We start from the raw sequence: 21,219 nt of genomic DNA on the forward strand, positions 1-21,219 counted from the left end.
TTACCACCGTGTGGCCCTATCACCCTGTAACATGCATTACCACTGTTTGGCCCTATCACCCTGTAACATGCATTAGTGTATTCTTTCATTATGGGATGTGTAATGACTTACTTGTCCATCCTGTTCTCAGTGTCCAGACGATGGATCTGAGATTGACTGTTCTGTGAGGCACCTCAGGGTATATCTGTGTCTCTGGCCGTGTCTGTGCTTGCGTCCCATATATCACCCTTTTCCCTATTTTGTGCACTACGTTTGACCAGATCTTTATGGACTCTGTATAGTGCACTACATAGGGAGTAGGGTGCCGTTCGGGACACAGCTTTGGCTCCTGTTTACAAGCCACATCGGAGATTGCAGAGGAAGCTCATCATGTTTATCTAGCACCCCAAAACGAAGTAGATGCTCCCAAAGACAACAGAGGCTGATAATAACCAGCCATGATATCCGTGCTGATGCTCACGGACACATTCAAAGTCAGGACAGGACAGAGATGGTGCAATGAACAGCTCCCTAGAAAAACAGTTGCTCCCTAAGAAAACAAAGGGTAAGGACCCATTTTAACATTTATTTAACTAGGCAATTCAGTTAAGAACAAATTCTTATTTACAATGACGGCCTACCCCGGCCAAACCCAGACGACGCTGGTCCAATTGTGCGCCGCCCTATGGGACTCCCAATCACGGCCAGATGTGATTCAGCCTGGATTCAAACCAGGGACTGTAGTGTCACCTCTTGCACTGAGATGCAGTGCCTTAGACCGCTGCGCCACTCAGGAGCACATCCATCCAGTCTGGTCTCGGGGACATAGAGGCATTCATACTCTGGTCCCAGACACATACTGGTTAGGGTATTCAAACTCAGGACTGGACAGAAGTAACCTCATCCCCAGGCTAATTGTTTACGAAGGAATTGTTGGGGAGGAAGTGTCTGGCTCACTAGACTAGGACAGGAGGTGGTGTATAGAAAACATAACCTGATTATGACTAATCAAGTCCAGTCTGGTCTTAGGAATGTTCTGTACTGTAGGGTTATTCATGGAGGTGGTGTATAGAAAACAGAACCTGATTATGACTAATCAAGTCCAGTCTGGTCTTAGGAATGTTCTGTACTGTAGGGTTATTCATGGAGGTGGTGTATAGAAAACAGAACCTGAATATGACTCACCAAGTCCAGTCTGGTCTTAGGAATGTTCTGTACTGTAGGTTTATTCATGGAGGTGGTGTATAGAAAACAGAACCTGATCACCATGACAACGTAGGGGCGTTTAAACCTACAGGTAACTGACAAAATGAAGGAAACAGCAACATAAAGTATCTTAATCGGACGTTGGACCACCACGAGCCAGAACAGCTTCAATGCAACTTGGCATAGATATTACAAGTGTCTGGAACTCTATTGGAGGGACGCGACACCATTCTTCCACAAGAAATTCCATCATTTGGTGTTTTGTTGATGGTGGTGGAAAACGTCGTCTCATGTGCTGCTCCAGAATCTCCCATAAGTGTTCAATTGGTGTGAGATGTGGTGACTGTGACACACACACACACACACACACACACATCCTTTAAACCCCCTATGCTTTTTTAAGACCCCTCTTTCAAAGTCACTGAGATCTCTTATTCTAACCATGGTAGCCAGAATAATGGGCAACTGGGCATTTTTAAACATGACATAAAGCATGATGGGATGTTAATTGCTTAATTAACTCAGGTGTGGAGACACCTGCTTTCAATATACTTTGTATCCCTCATTTACTCAAGTGTTTCCGTTATTTTGGCAGTTACCTGTATGACAGTACAGAGAAGGTACAAATGAAAACATGCACGTCTGGTCTCGGGTCTCTCTGGTCTTGCTCTCATACTGCTGTCTAAAACTCAGGACAGGTCAGAGTTGGTGCAAACAGAATGACTCATTTGGAGAAAGGGCAGTGGTGTCCAAGTGGTTGCAGTGTACAGACAGCGTAATACGTTTTAATAAGAGGCCTCTGTAAAAGACCTACAGAATATGCTGCAGACAAAGTAGATGAAGCACTGGAAATGGAAAGTGGCTTGGAAGTCTTACAGTGAGCTTTGTATGGAAGGCCTGTGGCTAACTGGCTGCATGTGGACCATTCATATTAACCATGTCTGCTCTGACACTCAGTACAGTACACTGGTTCTTCTGTCTGCTTCTGTTTGTCTGTGACAAATACATAATCGACCAGTGTTAAGGCTTCCTGCATGGTGCCGTGTCCCACTCCAAGTGTAGCATAAAGTGAATGTGTACTCCCACAGCTGATCTCCATACTGTAGGCATCAGTACAGTATGTTTTTGTGATGTTTGGCTGTGGGATGCTCAATCCTCACCACTAGAACACAAGTCTGTGTTGTGTCCAGTATTCATCCTCTGTGTGTTTGGTGGTCTTCGTGTTTTGTCTCTCTCCTCTACTACTCAGTCTCTTGGTCCATGTTTCAGTGCTCTGCTAATCCTCACATCCCCCTCACAAATCCAGGAATTGAATAAATTGCTTGGAGGAATTCCATGGCACACTAAAAATGAAAAGTGTCATTGTTGGCGGAAGCACAATGAGACGTTCAAAGTCTATATTTAGATATTTAGTGGGTCTATAGTTCACAGTAGCTAAATAGCGGACTGGGGAGGTCTGGTGAAGACGGCATTGTCTTGAAGGGGTCAGATGTCAGAGGAGGCAGAGGGGTCTCTGTTGGCATTCTATGATGACATTCCTCTGTCTTCTATGAACACAGGAAGGGCTCTCTCTTTCTCCCTCTCTCACTTTCTCTCTCTCTCTTTCTCTCCCTGTCTTTCTCTCTCTCTCTCTTTCTCTCTTTCTTACTCTCTTTCTCTCGCTCAATTCAATTCAATTCAAGGGGCTTTATTAGCATGGGAAACATATGTTAACATTGCCAAAGCAAGTGAGTTAGATAATATACAAAAGTGAAAAAAACAATAAAAATGAACAGTAAACATTACACTCACAGAAGTTCCAAAAGAATAAAGACATTACAAATGTCATATTATGTATATATACAGTTGTAACGATGTACAAATGGTTAAAGTACAAAAGTGAAAATAAATAAGCATAAATATTGGTTGTATTTACAATGGTGTTTGTTCTTCACTGATTGACCTTTTCTCGTGGCAACAGGTCACAAATCTTGCTGCTGTGATGGCACACTGTGGTGTTTCACCCAGCAGATATGGGAGTTTATCAAAATCTCTCTCTCTCTCTGTCTCTATCTCTCTCTCTCTCTCTCTTTCTCTCCCTCTCTTTCTCTCTCTCTCTCTCTCTTCTCTCTCTCTCTCTCTCTTTCTCTCTCTCTCTCTCTCTCTTTCTCTCCCTCTCTCCCTCCACTCTCCCCCTCTCTCTCTCTCTCTCGCTCTGTACAGTGGATATGGTTATGATTTCCTTATAGTACGTCCATCTCACTGCCTTTTGTATTCTATACAGGTCAATTCAAAATGCTTATTGGCATTACGAACATTCATTTGTATTGCGAAGGCAACAAAACACAAGTAAAAACCCTATTTAGGAACATTTAATATACTACCCATGGAACTTGTAATAACAAAATGGTGCTAAAAGTGGGAAAATTGACTTTTCGCTGCTTCTTTTTTGTGTAACATATTGTGTAAATATTTATGTTTTAGATTTTTCCTGCTTACCAATAACTTCTCCGTAAATATGAGGGAAGATCATTGATACTGCAATATTTTACCAAAATGACATTTTTATCTCATTATCATATCATTTTTGGGTAATAATTAAGTACCTTACTGTGATTGTTTTCAATTAAAATGGTCAAAAAGGAACAATAATAGCTTCTTAGCAAAGAGCAATTTCTCAAACAAGAATTTAGCTAGGACTGTCTGGGAGTGGTCTCTGTGGGGAGGGGAAAACTGAAAATGAGCTGTTATTGGCAGAGAGGTTTGGAACTCTCTTTCTTATTGGTCTACGAACTAATTTACCTCCTGGTGATGTCACCATGGAATGCCAAAACTCCATCCCACCAAAACAGGCTTAAATTTCAGGCGGTCTTTTCAAACAGCTCTTCACTAAAATGGCATTATCATCATTTTCACAACCTCATAGTGTGTAAATATATATATAAAACACATGAAAATCACGTTTTTGACTGCATCTAGATCTTTTCTCGAATAAAAGTGTTTGTTTGCTCTGTAGTAACAACAGTTCTCTTTTCTTGCAGTGTTGCTACCATGTGTGTTGTCGTTTAACGTGGATGACAAGAATGGGGAGACTTTCAATGGTCCGCTGGAGGACATGTTTGGATACTCAGTCCAGCAGTTTGAGAACAGTGAGGGCAAGTGGTGAGTCCATTCGTGTTATCATCCACAAGACCTAGGTTCACATAGTGTCCGTTTTCTTTCAAATACTTTAGCTGAACTTGATTAACTTCTATGGGCTAGGTGGGACGTTTGCGTCCCACCCTAGTCAACAGCCAGTGGAATCGTGTGGCGCGAAATACAAATACCTAAAAAATGCTATAACTTCAATTTCTCAAACATATGACTATTTTACACCATGTTAAAGACTCTCGTTAATCTAACCACATTGTCCGATTTCAAAAAGGCTTTACAGCGAAAGCAAAACATTAGATTATGTCAGGAGAGTACCCTGCCAAAAATAATCACAGCCATTTTCAAAGCAAGCATATATGTCACAAAAACCAAAACCACAGCTAAATGCAGCACTAACCTTTGATGATCTTCATCAGATGACACACCTAGGACATTATGTTATACAATACATGCATGTTTTGTTCAATCAAGTTCATATTTATATCAAAAACCAGCTTTTTACATTAGCATGTGATGTTCAGAACTAGTATACCCACCGAAAACTTCCGGTGAATTTACTAAATTACTCATGATAAACGTTGACAAAATACATAACAATTATTTTAAGAATTATAGATACAGAACTCCTTTATGCAAATGCTATGTCAGATTTTAAAATAGCTTTTCGGCGAAAGCACATTTTGCAATATTCTGAGTACATAGCTCGGCCATCACAGGCTAGCTAATTTGACACCCACCAAGTTTGGGGCTCACTAAACTCAGAATTACTATTAGAAAAATTGGATTACCTTTGCTGTTCTTCGTCAGAATGCACTACCAGGACTTCTACTTCAACAACAAATGTTGTTTTGGTTCCAAATAATCCATAGTTATATCCAAATACCGCCGTTTTGTTCGTGCGTTCAGGTCACTATCCGAAGGGTAACGCGCGAGCGCATTTCGTGACAAAAAAATTCAAAATATTCCATTACCGTACTTAGAAGCATGTCAAACGCTGTTTAAAATCAATTTTTATGCTATTTTTCTCGTAAAATAGCGATAATATTCCAACCGGGCAACGTTGTATTCATTCAAAGGATGAAAGAAAAAAAATGGAGAAGTCTCGTGAACGCGCATCTCAGTCTCACTGTCCCCAGGCTGACCACTCACAAACAGAGCTGCTGTACTTTGCCCAGAGACAGCAGACACCCCATTCCACTTTCTGGCGGCTTTAGAGAGCCAATGGAAGCCTTAGAAAGTGTCACATTACAGCACAGATGCTGTATTTTTGATAGAGATGCAACAGAAGGACAACAAATTGTCAGACAGGGCACTTCCTGTATGGAATCTTCTCAGGTTTTGGCCTGCCATATGAGTTCTGTTATACTCACAGACACCATTGAAACAGTTTTAGAAACCTTAGAGTGTTTTCTATCCAAATCTACTAATTATATGCATATTCTCATTTCTGGGCAAGAGTAGTAATCAGTTTAAATCGGGTACGTTTTTTATCCGGCCGTGAAAATACTGCCCCCTAGCCCCAACAGGTTAAGCTTGCCTGGTTCCATGGAATCAATGAAATAGTCCTAAAAGTTTAAACAGCAAACACAGCCCAACTGGCACTCCAGACAGGCTCAATAAAACACTGAAAGTATTTAAAGAGAAAACAAATACTATTTGAACCCAGGTCTATTTGAACCCACTCTAACACTTGTCACTGGCCATGTCTGAATACCCATACTTGCGTTCTAAGTTGTAGCATTTTAGGTATGCGAAAATAGAACGTTGTTTATGTGACATCTCGATAATCGAGTATGCTTTAAATTCCAGGCTGTTATACTAATTTAGATGATTTCGGCTTTTCATCGAATAGAATTCACTGCACACTTTTGAGGAAAGGAATGGGCTTTCCAGACTCACCTGTGTTTGACAGCAGCTTATCATCAGCTGACAATGAGATAAGAGGACGCGCTTTAATACATTTAGTGAATAGCGTGCACATTGGATGACGCATTCTCATGATGGGTGAGCCTAGTGCGTTATTTGTTGCTCACTGTATTCGTTTTTGTCTAAACACTGCTTTCAAAAAAATTATGTAGTACGATTAGTACACAGTTTTAGTAAGTAGTGGGCAAGACAGATTTCGGACAAGGCCACTGTCTTTTTCCACTTATCTCTCCTGCCTTGTGGTTGATATCAGTCAGTACTAGTAGTCAGGGTTGGGGTCAATTCCATTTAAATTCCAATCAATTCAAGAAGTACACTGAAATCTAAATCTCTTCAATGCATTTCAATGAGGAACATTTTCAATTGGAATTTGGTTTAGTTTCTGAATTGACTGGAATTGAAATGGAATTGACCCCAACCCTGACAGTAGTTTGGTTTCCTGTTAGCTGAACAAGTTCAACATTGAGATACAGTATCTTGCAATACCGATTGCAATCATATCGTGACTTATGTGTCCCTCCCTGTAAAGTTGACAATTTCATATTTTTTTCTTTTTTAGAGAAATTAACATATTGAACATACAGGATTTTGTAATGATAAAATTGGTATGTAAAGAAAAGAGAAACAAAAAGAGGTTGTTCTACACCCCCAACTCCCCATCCCATTCCCCCCAGCCCAACATCCTCCCCCCTCAGCTTCCCATCCCATTCCCCCCAGCCAAACATCCTCCCCCGTCAGCTTCTCATCCCATTCCACCCAGCCCAACATCCTCCCCCTCAGCTTCCCATCCCATTCCCCCCAGCCCAACATCCTCCCCCCTCAGCTTCCCATCCCATTCCCCCCAGCCCAACATCCTCCCCCTCAGCTTCCCATCCCATTCCCCCCAGCCAAACATCCTCCCCCCTCAGCTTCCCATCCCATTCCCCCCAGCCCAACATCCTCCCCCCTCAGCTTCCCATCCCATTCCCCCCAGCCCAACATCCTCCCCCCTCAGCTTCCCATCCCATTCCCCCCAGCCCAACATCCTCCCCCTCAGCTTCCCATCCCATTCCCCCCAGCCAAACATCCTCCCCCCTCAGCTTCCCATCCCATTCCCCCCAGCCCAACATCCTCCCCCCTCAGCTTCCCATCCCATTCCCCCCAGCCCAACATCCTCCCCCCTCAGCTTCCCATCCCATTCCCCCCAGCCCAACCTCCTCCCCCTCAGCTTCCCATCCCATTCCCCCCAGCCAAACATCCTCCCCCTGCAGCTTCCCATCCCATTCCCCCAGCCCAACATCCTCCCCTGCAGCTTCCCATCCCATTACCCGCCCCCCGCAGCTTCCCTTCCCATTCCCCCCAGTCCAACATCCTCCCCCCGCAGCTTCCCATCCCATTCCCCCAGCCAAACATCCTCCCCCGTCAGCTTCCCATCCCATTCCCACCAGCCCAACATCCTCCCCCTCAGCTTCCCATCCCATTCCCCCCAGCCCAACATCCTCCCCCCTCAGCTTCCCATTCCATTCCCCCCAGCCAAACATCCTCCCCCGTCAGCTTCCCATCCCATTCTCCCCAGCCCAACATCCCCCCCGCAGCTTCCCATCCCATTACCCGCCCCCCTCAGCCTCCCATCCCATTCCCCCCAGCCCAACATCCTCCCCCTTCAGCTTCCCATCCCATTCCCCCCAGCCCAACATCCTCCCCCCTCAGCTTCCCATCCCATTCCCCCCAGCCCAACATCCTCCCCCCTCAGCTTCCCATCCCATTCCCCCCAGCCCAACATCCTCCCCCCCTCAGCTTCCCATCCCATTCCCCCCAGTCCAACATCCTCCCCCCGCAGCCTCCCATCCCATTCCCCCAGCCCAACATCCTCCCCCCTCAGCTTCCCATCCCATTCTCCCCAGCCCAACATCCTCCCCCGTCAGCTTCCCATCCCATTCCCCCCAGCCCAACATCCTCCCCCTGCAGCTTCCCATCCCATTACCCGCCCCCCGCAGCTTCCCTTCCCATTCCCCCCAGTCCAACATCCTCCCCCCGCAGCTTCCCATCCCATTCCCCCCAGCCCAACATCCTCCCCCCTCAGCTTCCCATCCCATTCCCCCCAGCCCAACATCCTCCCCCTCAGCTTCCCATCCCATTCCCCCCAGCCCAACATCCTCCCCCCTCAGCTTCCCATTCCATTCCCCCCAGCCAAACATCCTCCCCCGTCAGCTTCCCATCCCATTCCCCCCAGCCCAACATCCCCCCCGCAGCTTCCCATCCCATTACCCGCCCCCCTCAGCCTCCCCCCTCAGCTTCCCATCCCATTCCCCCCAGCCCAACACCCCCCGCCCCCCTCAGCTTCCCATCCCATCCCATTCCCCCAGCCCAACACCATCTGTCTCATATAAAGAGTCCCTCCCTCCGCCTGTTAAGTGAACACAACCTACCAGAGTATCCACTCAGCCCGCCAGTAAAGACACCGTGAAACCATGATCCCTCTCTTAATTGGTCAAGGAACACATATTTACATGATAGTTAACTGTGTCTGCCCCCCTTTAGAGAAAGGTACTGTCCCCTCAGACAGAGAGTTAGACAGTCGGCCCCTTTAGTACTCCAACGGAGGCCCTGACAGTGTGAGCCTCTGTGTTTGTCCTAAATGGCACCCTATTCCCTACACAGTACACTACTGCCTAAATAGGGAATAGGGGGCCATTTGGGACTCACCCTCTAACTAGCTAACTATCCCCATACATTCAGCTGGAATGGGCTTATTAAACTCATATGGGACCAGTTACGGTAATTCAGTCCTTCTCAATCAGCAGGAGCAGCTGTGATGAGGAACGATGAACGACCACAGCTTTCTTCTTTTACAGAGTTCATGTAGAGAATGCCCTGATGGCTCAAGTTACTCTCACGTGTACACAGATAGATACCACTGTATAAGAGTGACGAGGGCTAGTGATGTGTTTGTTCCAATATCCACACTTGCATACCATTTGAAGGCATGTTTACACTTGGAATTTCACCCAAAGATCATGTTAAAGCAGGACCTGATAGTTCCAGTTACTGTCTAGTGCACAAATACTACACAAACTAACATATCATACCATAGCCTGACACTAGTTTCATTTTAAGACATATGCTAGCAGTATGTGTTGATATTGGAGCAGAGCCTTGGTTGGGCTGATCATTTACACAAACCTCCCTTAAAGTCAGAGAGAGAGAGAGAGAAAGAGAGTGAAATTGTGCCTAGATGAGTTACTGTAAATGTGAGGTGTGTGATCGTAACCTGGGTGTGTGCTAGGACAGTGTGCTAGGACAGCTAGGACAGTGTGCTAGGCCAGTGTGCTAGGCCAGTGTGCTAGGACAATGTGCTAGGACAGTGTGGACAGAGTGCTAGGTCAGTGTGCTAGGTCAGTGTGATAGGTCAGAGTGCTAGGTCAGTGTGCTAGGTCAGTGTGCTAGGTCAGTGTGCTAGGTCAGTGTGCTTGGTCAGTGTGCTTGGTCAGTGTGCTAGGTCAGTGTGCTAGGTCAGTGTGGACACTGTGCTAGGTCAGTGTGATAGGTCAGTATGCTAGGACAGGTAGGACATGGTGCTAGGACAGTGTGCTAGGTCATTTTGCTAGGTCAGTGTGCTAGGTCAGTGTGCTAGGTCAGTGTGCTAGGTCAGTGTGCTAGGACAGTGTGCTAGGTCAGTGTGCTAGGTCAGTGTGCTTGGTCAGTGTGCTAGGTCAGTGTGCTTGGTCAGTGTGCTTGGTCAGTGTGCTTGGTCAGTGTGCTAGGTCAGTGTGCTAGGACAGTGTGCTAGGTCAGTGTGCTAGGTCAGTGTGCTAGGTCAGTGTGCTAGGTCAGTGTGCTAGGTCAGTGTGCTTGGTCAGTGTGCTAGGTCAGTGTGCTTGGTCAGTGTGCTTGGACAGCTAGGTCAGTGTGCTAGGTCAGAGTGCTAGGTCAGAGTGCTAGGTCAGTGTGCTAGGACAGAGTGCTAGGACAGAGTGCTAGGTCAGTGTGCTAGGTCAGTGTGCTAGGTCAGTGTGCTAGGTCAGTGTGCTAGGACAGAGTGCTAGGTCAGTGTGCTAGGTCAGTGTGCTAGGACAGAGTGCTAGGTCAGTGTGCTAGGACAGAGTGCTAGGTCAGTGAGGGTCAGGCACAGATGTCTATACAGTATCTAACTGTAGCTGTGAGATCTGAGATGATAACATCTTTCTCTCTCTCAGATGTGTGTGTGTGTGTGTGTGTGTGTGTGTGTGTGTGTGTGTGTGTGTGTGTGTGTGTGTGTGTGTGTGTGTGTGTGTGTGTGTGTGTGTGTGTGTGTGTTCCCACCACTGGCTCCCTCTTTAGGTGATCAGGGGCCATTAGGAGGCTGGAATGTTAATTAGCGGACTGTTTACATGCTAGCATATAACTAGCATAGTTTTAGAATCGTATCCGACTCAGAAGATTTCTGAGAGAGAACGAAGCCCAGCTGGAGTTTGTTATTGCACTCAGCTAACAAGCTGTATTGTAATGCAAAGTGTGGGTTACTCACTCAGAACATGTAAACAAAGTAATGATGTTCAAATGTATACTTTCCACTGCACTTTTTTAGATACATTTTCTTATAACGTGTTTTGTTAGTGAGAAAACCAAAAATTCAACCCCTGGTCTTGAGGTGATCTCCAGTTGTTGCTTATAATGACACCAAATTCTGGCTGGGGTATGGAATAGTCTGCTAACCTCTCTCCTCTGTCTCTCTTTAAAGGGTGCTGATTGGTTCTCCCCTGGCCGGCCAGCCAGCCAAACGGACTGGAGATGTCTACAAATGCCCTGTGGGTCAAGGACCAAACCCTACATGTATCAAACTGGAGCTGCCTGGTGAGAACCTGTGTGTGTGTGTGTGTGTGTGTGTGTGTGTGTGTGTGTGTGTGTGTGTGTGTGTGTGTGTGTGTGTGTGTGTGTGTGTGTGTGTGTGTGTGTGTGTGTGTGTGTGTGTGTTTTAACTATCCTTGTGAGGTCAAGTATAGTAAAACAAGGAAAACTTGGACAACTGGGGGCATTTCGCCGGTCCCCACAAGGGTTAGGGTTACAACTAGGGTTAGGGTTACAATTAGGGTAAGGGTTAGGGGTTAGGTTTAAGTTTGGGGTTAGGTTAAGGGTTAGGGTTGGTCCCCACAAGAATAGTTACACAAACGTGTGTGTGTTTTCATTTGTGTATGTGCGCACATGTGTGTGTCATTGATACTGCGTTATTGATCCTCCAGTTGTTAGCACTAGCTGATTTAAGGCATAGCCTCTAATATTGTATGGTGTGCTGGTCTGGTCTGGGCCTCCCTGCCTCCCTCCCTGGCAGTGTGCTGGACAGGACGTGAAGCACAGCAGCACCACAGCAGAACAGGAAGACACTACATAAACAGGATTTTAATGTCTCATCTCATCCACTCATAACTGTATTATCATTAACTAACCAGATAACCAATATGACTCCACTCCACTGCTTCATGCTTCAGCTTCTGGCCTTCTAATGACGCTGACTCAATACTGAACAAGGTTTGGGTCAATTCCATTTCAGTAAAGTAAATTAAGGAAGGAAACTCCATTGACTGAAATTAAATGGATTTGACCCCAACCCTGATAGTGACTCACTTCCAGCAGGCAAGGTTTATTATTCACTTTATTGAACATTTATTTAACTAGGAAAGTCACTTAAGAACAAATTCTTATTTTACAATGACGGCCTACCCCGGTCAAATCCGCCCCTACCCCGGACGACGCTGGACCAATTGTGTGCCGCCCCATGGGTTGAGCTTAGTTAGGATTACTGAATACATTTAATGGAATTTAATCAATTACATTTCGGGTACATAATATAATTTTAAATATATTTAACATTAACATTATCTGTTGTTTTGGTATCTGTAGAAAATGCATTGTTTATGTATAACCTGCTAAAGGTTGTGAGAGATAAGGATATCTGTCCTCCACATGACAATCTGGTCATATACAGTGTCAGTCTTACAATGGCTGTATTGTCCTATAGCCTGATGGCCGCTTTGATCTGCAGCCACTGCATGTGATGTGAATTATGTGAATATGAGAATACCTACAGAGAGAGAGTACATAATGAGAATAGCCTACATGATTACTGATGAGATGACTTGAAAAAACGCTGCTAGACAGAGATCACATGTAATTATACATAGAGGATTTACCATTTAGCAGACACGTTCACCCTAACAGGCTTACAACAGTGAGAGCATGCATACATTTGAGTATTTGTGACCCCAGCTGGAATCAAAACCCACAACCCTGGCATAGCTAGAGTCATGCTCTTACCAGACTACAGTATTTATGCTGGAAAACAAAATATGAAGACTGTAGAGATAGATCATAGCTCAAGTAATGAACGATCCTATAAATAACTACATGTCAATAGTGCACATTGTTAAAAGTGAAGTCCGGAGGGGTTCAAGAGGGGCTTGAGGGGTGGTCTGGCTGTCTTTCTATGGGAAAATGATACAGGAATTTGAGCAGCTGTTTTTTCTTTCTTTCACTGACTTTATTCCATATTTTCCCAGAAAACACAACAATTCCTAACTTACACGAAGTCAAGGAAAACATGACGATGGGAACGACGTTGGTTACCAACCCTCAAGGAGGCTTTCTGGTAAGAGGACACGTGACAATGTAGATGTCAGCCCTGAACTGCAAGAGCCAGTGGACTGTACAGTTGTTACTGTATGTAGAGCTGACATATATATTACACACACTGTACGGTTGTTACTATATGTAGAGCTGACATATATATTACACACACTGTACGGTTGTTACTATATGTAGAGCTGACATATATATTACACACACTGTACGGTTGTTACTATATGTAGAGCTGACATATACAGGTAAAGTCAGAAGTTTACATACACCTTAGCCAAATACATTTAAACTCATTTCCTGACATTGAATCCTAGTAAAAATTCCCTGTTTTAGGTAATTTAGGATCACCACTTTATTTTAAGAACATGAAATGTCAGAATAATAGTAGAGAGAATGATTTATTTCAACTTTTATTTCTTTCATCACATTCCCAGTGGGTCAGAAGTTTACATACACTCAATTAGTATTTGGTAGCATTGCCTTTAAATTGTTTAACTTGGGTCAAACGTTTCGGGTAGCCTTCCACAAGCCTTCCACAATAAGTCATGTGAATTTTGACCCATTCCTCCTGACAGAGCTGGTGTAACTGGGTCAGGTTTGTAGGCCTCCTTGCACGCACATGCTTTTTCAGTTCTGCCCACACATTTTCTATAGGATTGAGGTCGAGTCTTTGTGATGGCCACTCCAAGACCTTGATTTTGTTGTCCTTAAGCCATTTTGCCACAACTTTGGAAGTATGCTTGGGGTCATTGTCCATTTGCAAACAAGCTTTAACTTCCTGACTGATGTCTTGAGATGTTGCTTCAATATATCCACATAATTTTCCTTTCTCAGGATGCCATCTATTTTGTGAAGTGCACCAGTCCCTCCTGCAGCAAAGCACCCCCACAACATGATGCTGCCACCCCTGTACTTCACAGTTGGGATGGCTTGCAAGCATCCCCCTTTTTCCTCCAAACATAACGATGGTCATTATGGCCAAACAGTTATATTTTTGTTTCATCAGACCAGAGGACATTTCTCCATAAGTACTATCTTTGTCCCCATGTGCAGTTGCAAACCGTAGTCTGGCTTTTAATGGCGATTTTGGAGCAGTGGCTTCTTCCTTGCTGAGCGGCCTTGCAGGTTATGTCGATATAGGATTCGTTTTACTGTGGATATAGATACTTTTGTACCCATTTCCTCCAGTATCTTTACAAGGTCCTTTGCTGTTGTTCTGGGATTGATTTGCACTTTTACGTTCAGCTCTAGGAGACAGAACGCGTCTCCTTCCTGAGCGGTATGCCGGCTGCGTGGTCCATTGGTGTTTATACTTGCGTACTATTGTTTGTACAGATGAACGATACCTTCAGGCGTTTGGAAATTGCTCCCAAGGATGAACCAGACTTGTGGAGGTCTACAATTTCTTTTCTGAGGTCTTGGCTGATTTCTTTTGATTTCCCCATGATGTCAAGCAAAGAGGCACTGAGTTTGAAGATAGACCTTGAAATTCATCCACAGGTACACCTCCAATTGCTTCAAATGATGTCAATTAGCCTATCAGAAGCGTCTAAAGCCATGACATCGTTTTCTGGAATCTTCCAAGCTGTTTAAAAGCACAGTCAACTTAGTGTATGTAAACTTCTGACCCACTTGAATTGTGATACAGTGAATTATAAGTGAAATAATCTGTCTGTAAACTATTGTTGTAAACATTACTTGTGTCATGCACAAAGTAGATGTCCTAACCGACTTGCCAAAACTACAGTTTGTTAACAAGAAATTTGTGGAGTGGTTGAAAAACAAGTTTTAATGACTCCAACCTAAGTGGATGTAAACTTCCAACTTCAACTGTATATCACACACACTGTACGGTTGTTACTGTATGTAGAGCTGACATACAGTATACTGTAAACAAAACAGATTAATCAATACTGGTTTGAGTCGTAAACTCCTAAATCCCTCATATGTAGAATTGGGGAGTAAACTGTAGGAAAACACTAAGGACAAAATCTGGAAGAGTTATCGTATTTAAAGTAATTCCATTTTCCAAATATTGTTTGCAATTGCAGACCCCCATCTCTCTCTCTCTCTCTCTCTCTCTCTCTCTCTCTCTCTCTCTCTCTCTAAATGAATGGGTCTGAGTATTTATAATGATGACATTATAAGAGATTAATTACAAGGCCCAGGTCTGACCAGAACTTTCCCCTCTGCCTTTTTACTGGGCTTATACCTCACTGCTCATATAAGGACTGTTGAATAGAGAGTCTTAACCAATCAGATCATGTGCTTCAAAGAGAGTCCAAATGAAACACCTTAACCCGGTGTTGTGTGTTTGTGTGCATGCGTGCGTGTGTAGCGGTCACAGTCTCATGATGAACTAGCCCTGCCTGCGACTTCAAAATCAGTGCCACTCTCGGCCCAGAGGACATTTCCTATTGGGCTAAGAGTTAAGGTTTTTCCTGTGGCAAACCCTGTTTCAGATCCCGCCGTGACAAGTGTGTGTGTGCGCACGTGTGTGCTCTTGTCTTCCAGGCCTGTGGTCCACAGTACGGCTACATGTGTGGTCAGCAGACGTACATCTCTGGGGTCTGTACCAACGTCAGCTCCACCTTCCAGGTGCTCAACTCCATCGCCCCGGCTGTGCAAGGTACAAGTTCACCCTAACTCTAGCTAGACGACAGTACCCCTCACACTCCTCCCTTTACACACAGAAACAACTACACTGTTTAGTTTAGGCATCCATTCCAATTGGTTAAGTTAATGGTTAAGGTTTGGGATTGGATTAGGGTTATTAAACACACGCCCATCCACCATCCTGATCCACAACACCCTAGCAAAACCCAAGCCTACTTGTTGGTAATTACATCGCGCTCAACGCTGCCCCTAGTGGCGGGTTCTGAAGCCTTTTCCCAATGTCCTTAGGACATGGATGGACATCTAATTTCGAAGTCAATCTTGAGCAACCTTGCTGCTACACCCCCTATTCCTCTCAACATCCCTCCACCCCAAGACACAGAACACAGAACACATTTTAATGTTGTTGTCATGGTGTGTTGCTACCATGCTGTGTTGTCACGTTTTGCTGTTATGTTGTTGTCTTAGGTCTCCCTTTATGTAGTGTTGTGTCTCGTTGTGATGTGTGTTTTGTTCTATATTTATATTGTTTTTTTGTTTTTTTTTAATCCCAGGCCACCATCGTCGCAGGAGGCCTTTTGCCTTTTGGTAGGCCGTCATTGTAAATAAGAATTTGTTTTTAACTGACTTGCCTAATTAAATAAAGGTTAAATAAAAAATATATAAATAAAACACAGACCAGAGAAACACTATCCCTCAAACCTCTACTTACCATCTCTCTCCACCCCGCCCCAACACTCTCCATTCCTCTCTGAGCATCTCTCCATTCCCAAACCTCAGAGCCACGTGGCCAGAGAGAGACATCACTTGTGTACATAAGAACATTCCGCTTAGCGTAAACTACAGTCCAGTCTCTCAACTCTCCCATGCCCAAGTTAGGACCGAGTTTAGTGAGTTGTCATCTCTGTCTTCTCTCCACACTGAGGGATCAGTGAGTGAAGGTAAACAGTACAGTGAACTCCACAGCTCCTCACCACTCTGTAGTTTTAGGCACAGTATTGGACATGAATTCTAAGTGGGTTCTAATGTAGCCTGTGAATGTGTTTCAATATCCATACCAGCATACCACTTAAAAGGCATGTCCATTACATTGCTTTAAAAATATATATTTTTACAGGTCTCAGAGGGACTAGATGGGAGGGCTGTGTTGTAGCATTCTCCCTCTCTCCTCCTCTCTCCACCTCTCTTCACCTCTCTCCACCTCTCTCTTCCTCTCTCCACCTCTCTCTTCCTCTCTCCACCTCTCTTCACCTCTCTCCACCTCTCTCCACCTCTCTCCTCCTCTCTCCACCTCTCTCCACCTCTCTCTTCCTCTCTCCACCTCTCTCTTCCTCTCTCCACCTCTCTTCACCTCTCTCCACCTCTCTCCACCTCTCTCCTCCTCTCTCCACCTCTCTCCACCTCTCTCCACCTCTCTCCTCCTCTCTCCACCTCTCTCCACCTCTCTCCACCTCTCTCCACCTCTCTCCTCCTCTCTCCACCTCTCTCCACCTCTCTCCTCCTCTCTCCACCTCTCTCCACCTCTCTCCTCCTCTCTCCACCTCTCTCCACCTCTCTCCACCTCTCTCCAGCTCTCTCCTCCTCTCTCCACCTCTCTCCTCCTCTCTCCAACTCTCTTCACAGCACAAACCAACTATTTAATGCATTTATTGTCAAAACTGTTGTCAACTGTCAACTATAGTTTAAACAATAATGTACAAAACACACATGTAATCTTCTTTAACGGACTTCTACATTGTATGTGATATATGATACTGTATACTGGTTGTGTTACACCAATAATAACCGCCCCATTATTTGAACCCCTCTTGTGTTGCAGAGTGTGCCAAAGAGCTTGACATTGTCATGGTTCTTGATGGCTCCAACAGTATCTGGCCCTGGACCAGCATCATTGAATTCCTGGTCAAGTTTCTGAAGAATATCGAAATTGGAGCTAAACTGTCCCAGGTGATTTGTCCTTTCAGCACACTAAAAAAACATGGGTAACACCTTAGATGAAGATCCACTGGGTTCATCAAAGATCCCTTTCAGAACCCAGTATCAACTACTCTGGCCCATGAATGAGAGAGGGATAGAAGGTTAGGATAGAGGAATAGAGTAAAGAATAGAGGAATAGAAGGTTAGGATAGAGGATAGAGGATAGAATAGAGAACAGAGGGATAGAAGGTTAGGATAGAGGATTCAATGGAGAACAGAGGAATAGAAGGTTAGGATAGAGGATTCAATGGAGAATAGAGGAAAAGAAGGTTGGGATAGAGGATAGAGGAGAGAATAGAGGAATAGAAGGTTGGGATAGAGAATAGAATGGAGAATAGAGGAATAGAAGGTTGGGATAGAGAATAGAATGGAGAATAGAGGAATAGAAGGTTGGGATAGAGGAAGGAAATAGAGAGGATATAAAGAAACAACCAGCTCATTAACCTTCATTAAACTGGGTCGTCATATTTTACTGATAAACTGGGTCGTCATATTTTACTGATAAACTGGGTCGTCATATTTTACTGATAAACTGGGTCGTCATATTTTACTGATAAACTGGGTCGTCACAGTCTACTGATAAACTGGGTCGTCACAGTCTACTGATAAACTGGGTCGTCATATTTTACTGATAAACTGGGTCGTCATATTTTACTGATAAACTGGGTCGTCATATTTTACTGATAAACTGGGTTGTCACATTCTACTGATAAACTGGGTCGTCACATTCTACTGATAAACTGGGTCATCACAGTCTACTGATAAACTGGGTCGTCACATTCTACTGATAAACTGGGTCGTCACAGTCTACTGATAAACTGGGTCGTCACGTTCTACTGATAAACTGGGTCGTCACATTCTACTGATAAACTGGGTCGTCACAGTCTACTGATAAACTGGGTCGTCACATTCTACTGATAAACTGGGTCGTCACAGTCTACTGATAAACTGGGTCGTCACAGTCTACTGATAAACTGGGTCATCACAGTCTACTGATAAACTGGGTCGTCACATTCTACTGATAAACTGGGTCGTCACAGTCTACTGATAAACTGGGTCGTCACAGTCTACTGATAAACTGGGTCGTCACGTTCTACTGATAAACTGGGTCGTCATATTTTACTGATAAACTGGGTCGTCACAGTCTACTGATAAACTGGGTCGTTATATTTTACTGATAAACTGGGTCATCACATTCTACTGATAAACTGGGTCGTCACGTTCTACTGATAAACTGGGTCGTCACATTCTACTGATAAACTGGGTCGTCACAGTCTACTGATAAACTGGGTCGTCACATTCTACTGATAAACTGGGTCGTCACAGTCTACTGATAAACTGGGTCGTCACTTTCTACTGATAAACTGGGTCGTCACATTCTACTGATAAACTGGGTCGTCACATTCTACTGATAAACTGGGTCGTCACATTCTACTGATAAACTGGGTCGTCACATTCTACTGATAAACTGGGTCATCACATTCTACTGATAAACTGGGTCGTCACATTCTACTGATAAACTGGGTCGTCACATTCTACTGATAAACTGGGTCGTCACGTTCTACTGATAAACTGGGTCATCACATTCTACTGATAAACTGGGTCATCACGTTCTACTGATAAACTGGGTCATCACATTCTACTGATAAACTGGTTTGTCACGTTCTACTGATGCAATTCACTATCTTCTCATTATTTAACAGCATAATATGTCACCGTCTTGCTTTCTATGATTATTGTGATCGTCTATTCATTACAGTCATTGTTCATTAGTCTCACAATAACCACTGTTAAATCATCATCCATACTGTTATTAGTTTAATGTCCAAGGGCATTATGTCGAGATTCTTCTTCAGAATACCCCGGACCCTGGAGAGGAGCTGGTTCACGGTGGTTTAGTTTAATGGTGAAATAACCATTTTCCTCTGTGCGGCGCTGGAAAATATTGTCCTATGAAGTTCTCCCTTTGTAGATCACATATTCCATAGCCGGATAAGTATCCTCCCTGCTTTATAAAGAGAATGACATCACATTAGAATCACCAGACCAAACCACATATCCTCCCTTACCAGACTGTCTCGGAGCATTGGAGTGTGTCACAGGAAGGGACAGTTAGAAAAGAGGGAATTGGAGAGAGTGAGATGAGGGTAAAGGAGGTTGAATTGGAGAGAGTGAGATGAGGGTAAAGGAGGATGAAGGGAGGAAAGTGAGATGAGGGTAAAGGAGGTTTAATTGGAGAGAGTGAGATGAGGGTAAAGGAGGTTGAATTGGAGAGAGTGAGATGAGGGTAAAGGAAGTTTAATTGGAGAGAGTGAGATGAGGGTAAAGGAGGTTTAATTGGAGAGAGTGAGATGAGGGTAAAGGAGGTTGAATTGGAGAGAGTGAGATGAGGGTAAAGGAGGTTGAATTGGAGAGAGTGAGATGAGGGTAAAGGAAGTTTAATTGGAGAGAGTGAGATGAGGGTAAAGGAGGTTTAATTGGAGAGAGTGAGATGAGGGTAAATGAGGTTGAATTGGAGAGAGTGAGATGAGGGTAAAGGAGGTTGAATTGGAGAGAGTGAGATGAGGGTAAAGGAAGTTTAATTGGAGAGAGTGAGATGAGGGTAAAGGAGGTTTAATTGGAGAGAGCGAGATGAGGGTAAAGGAGGTTTAATTGGAGAGAGCGAGATGAGGGTAAAGGAGGTTGAATTGGAGAGAGTGAGATGAGGGTAAAGGAAGTTGAATTGGAGAGAGTGAGATGAGGGTAAAGGAAGTTGAATTGGAGAGAGTGAGATGAGGGTAAAGGAAGTTGAATTGGAGAGAGTGAGATGAGGGTAAAGGAGGATGAAGGGAGGAAAGTGAGATGAGGGTAAAGGAGGATGAAGGGAGGAAAGTGAGATCAGGGTAAAGGAGGATGAAGGGAAGAGAGTGAGTAAGATGAGATGAGTATTTGAGTGAGTGTCCGCCTGCCTGAATATAAGATTTCTGTTCCAGGTGGGCATTGTGTCGTATGGAGAGGAAGTCACTCACAATGTCAACCTCAGCCAGTTTGATACCACTCAATCCCTCCTGGCCAAAGTGGCGAAACTTCCCCAGCAAACAGGTTTCAAGACTATGACCGCCCTGGGAATTGACACTGCAAGGTACAGTACAACAGTAAACCAGGGGTGTCTGGTCCAGTTTAGTCCTGCTCAATTTACTTCAATTCGACTTAATTGAATTGAGTTCAGTTGAGTTGAATGTTCCAATCAGTTAATTAAGCATGTCTATTTCTTGTACTGTGTGTGAAGTGAGTGAAAATTAATGAAGTATTTTCAAGGTGTTGCTCTCTCTTAATCTCTAGAATTAATGGGTGTTTGCGTCATAGAGATAGAATTAAATAAAATAGTCTAATGCCTAATGGTTTGTGTGTCCTGAACGCGGAAACACACTTTCCGTTGTTGTACTAGATCTGATGTAAAATGCTATTTTCCACATCTCATGATCACGGGGATGTCACTACTTATGCCATGACCTTTGACATTTGACCTCTGATTGACCCTGTTGTCCCTTCAGGAAAGAGGCCTTCACTGTGGAGCGAGGGGCACGGCCGGGGGTCAAGAAGGTCATGATAATTGTGACGGACGGAGAGTCACATGACTTTTTTAACCTCGACGAGGTCATCAAAGAATGTGAGGAGGACGATATCGAGAGGTTCGGTATCGCTGTGAGTATGAGGTCATCTCAAAAGTGTAAGGCCATAGTACCTCAATAACCACAATACCTCATCCATCATATTCCTCACCTCAGTGAGAACAGAGCTGTAACAGACCTT

The 21,219-nt window shown here is 44.3% G+C and overlaps 1 protein-coding gene across 4 annotated transcripts in view; it reads left to right on the top strand.

Moving 5' to 3' along the window:
- Positions 1-21,219, top strand: part of LOC115149385 (integrin alpha-1-like) — an 83,114-nt gene that overhangs the window by 32,086 nt on the left and 29,809 nt on the right. For all 4 annotated transcript variants that reach the window (XR_003866857.1, XM_029692211.1, XM_029692209.1 and 1 more), the window contains exons 2-8: positions 4,206-4,326; positions 10,943-11,055; positions 12,756-12,844; positions 15,349-15,463; positions 17,270-17,397; positions 20,400-20,548; positions 20,961-21,111. Coding sequence is in view for 3 of the 4 variants with exons in the window: in XM_029692211.1 (XP_029548071.1) it covers positions 4,206-4,326; positions 10,943-11,055; positions 12,756-12,844; positions 15,349-15,463; positions 17,270-17,397; positions 20,400-20,548; positions 20,961-21,111 (866 nt within the window). In the remaining variant the exon portion in view is untranslated. The remainder of the gene's footprint in view (positions 1-4,205; positions 4,327-10,942; positions 11,056-12,755; positions 12,845-15,348; positions 15,464-17,269; positions 17,398-20,399; positions 20,549-20,960; positions 21,112-21,219) is intronic.

The sequence above is a fragment of the Salmo trutta genome, chromosome 15 (assembly GCF_901001165.1).
Source record: "Salmo trutta chromosome 15, fSalTru1.1, whole genome shotgun sequence".
NCBI classification, from domain to species: domain Eukaryota; kingdom Metazoa; phylum Chordata; class Actinopteri; order Salmoniformes; family Salmonidae; genus Salmo; species Salmo trutta.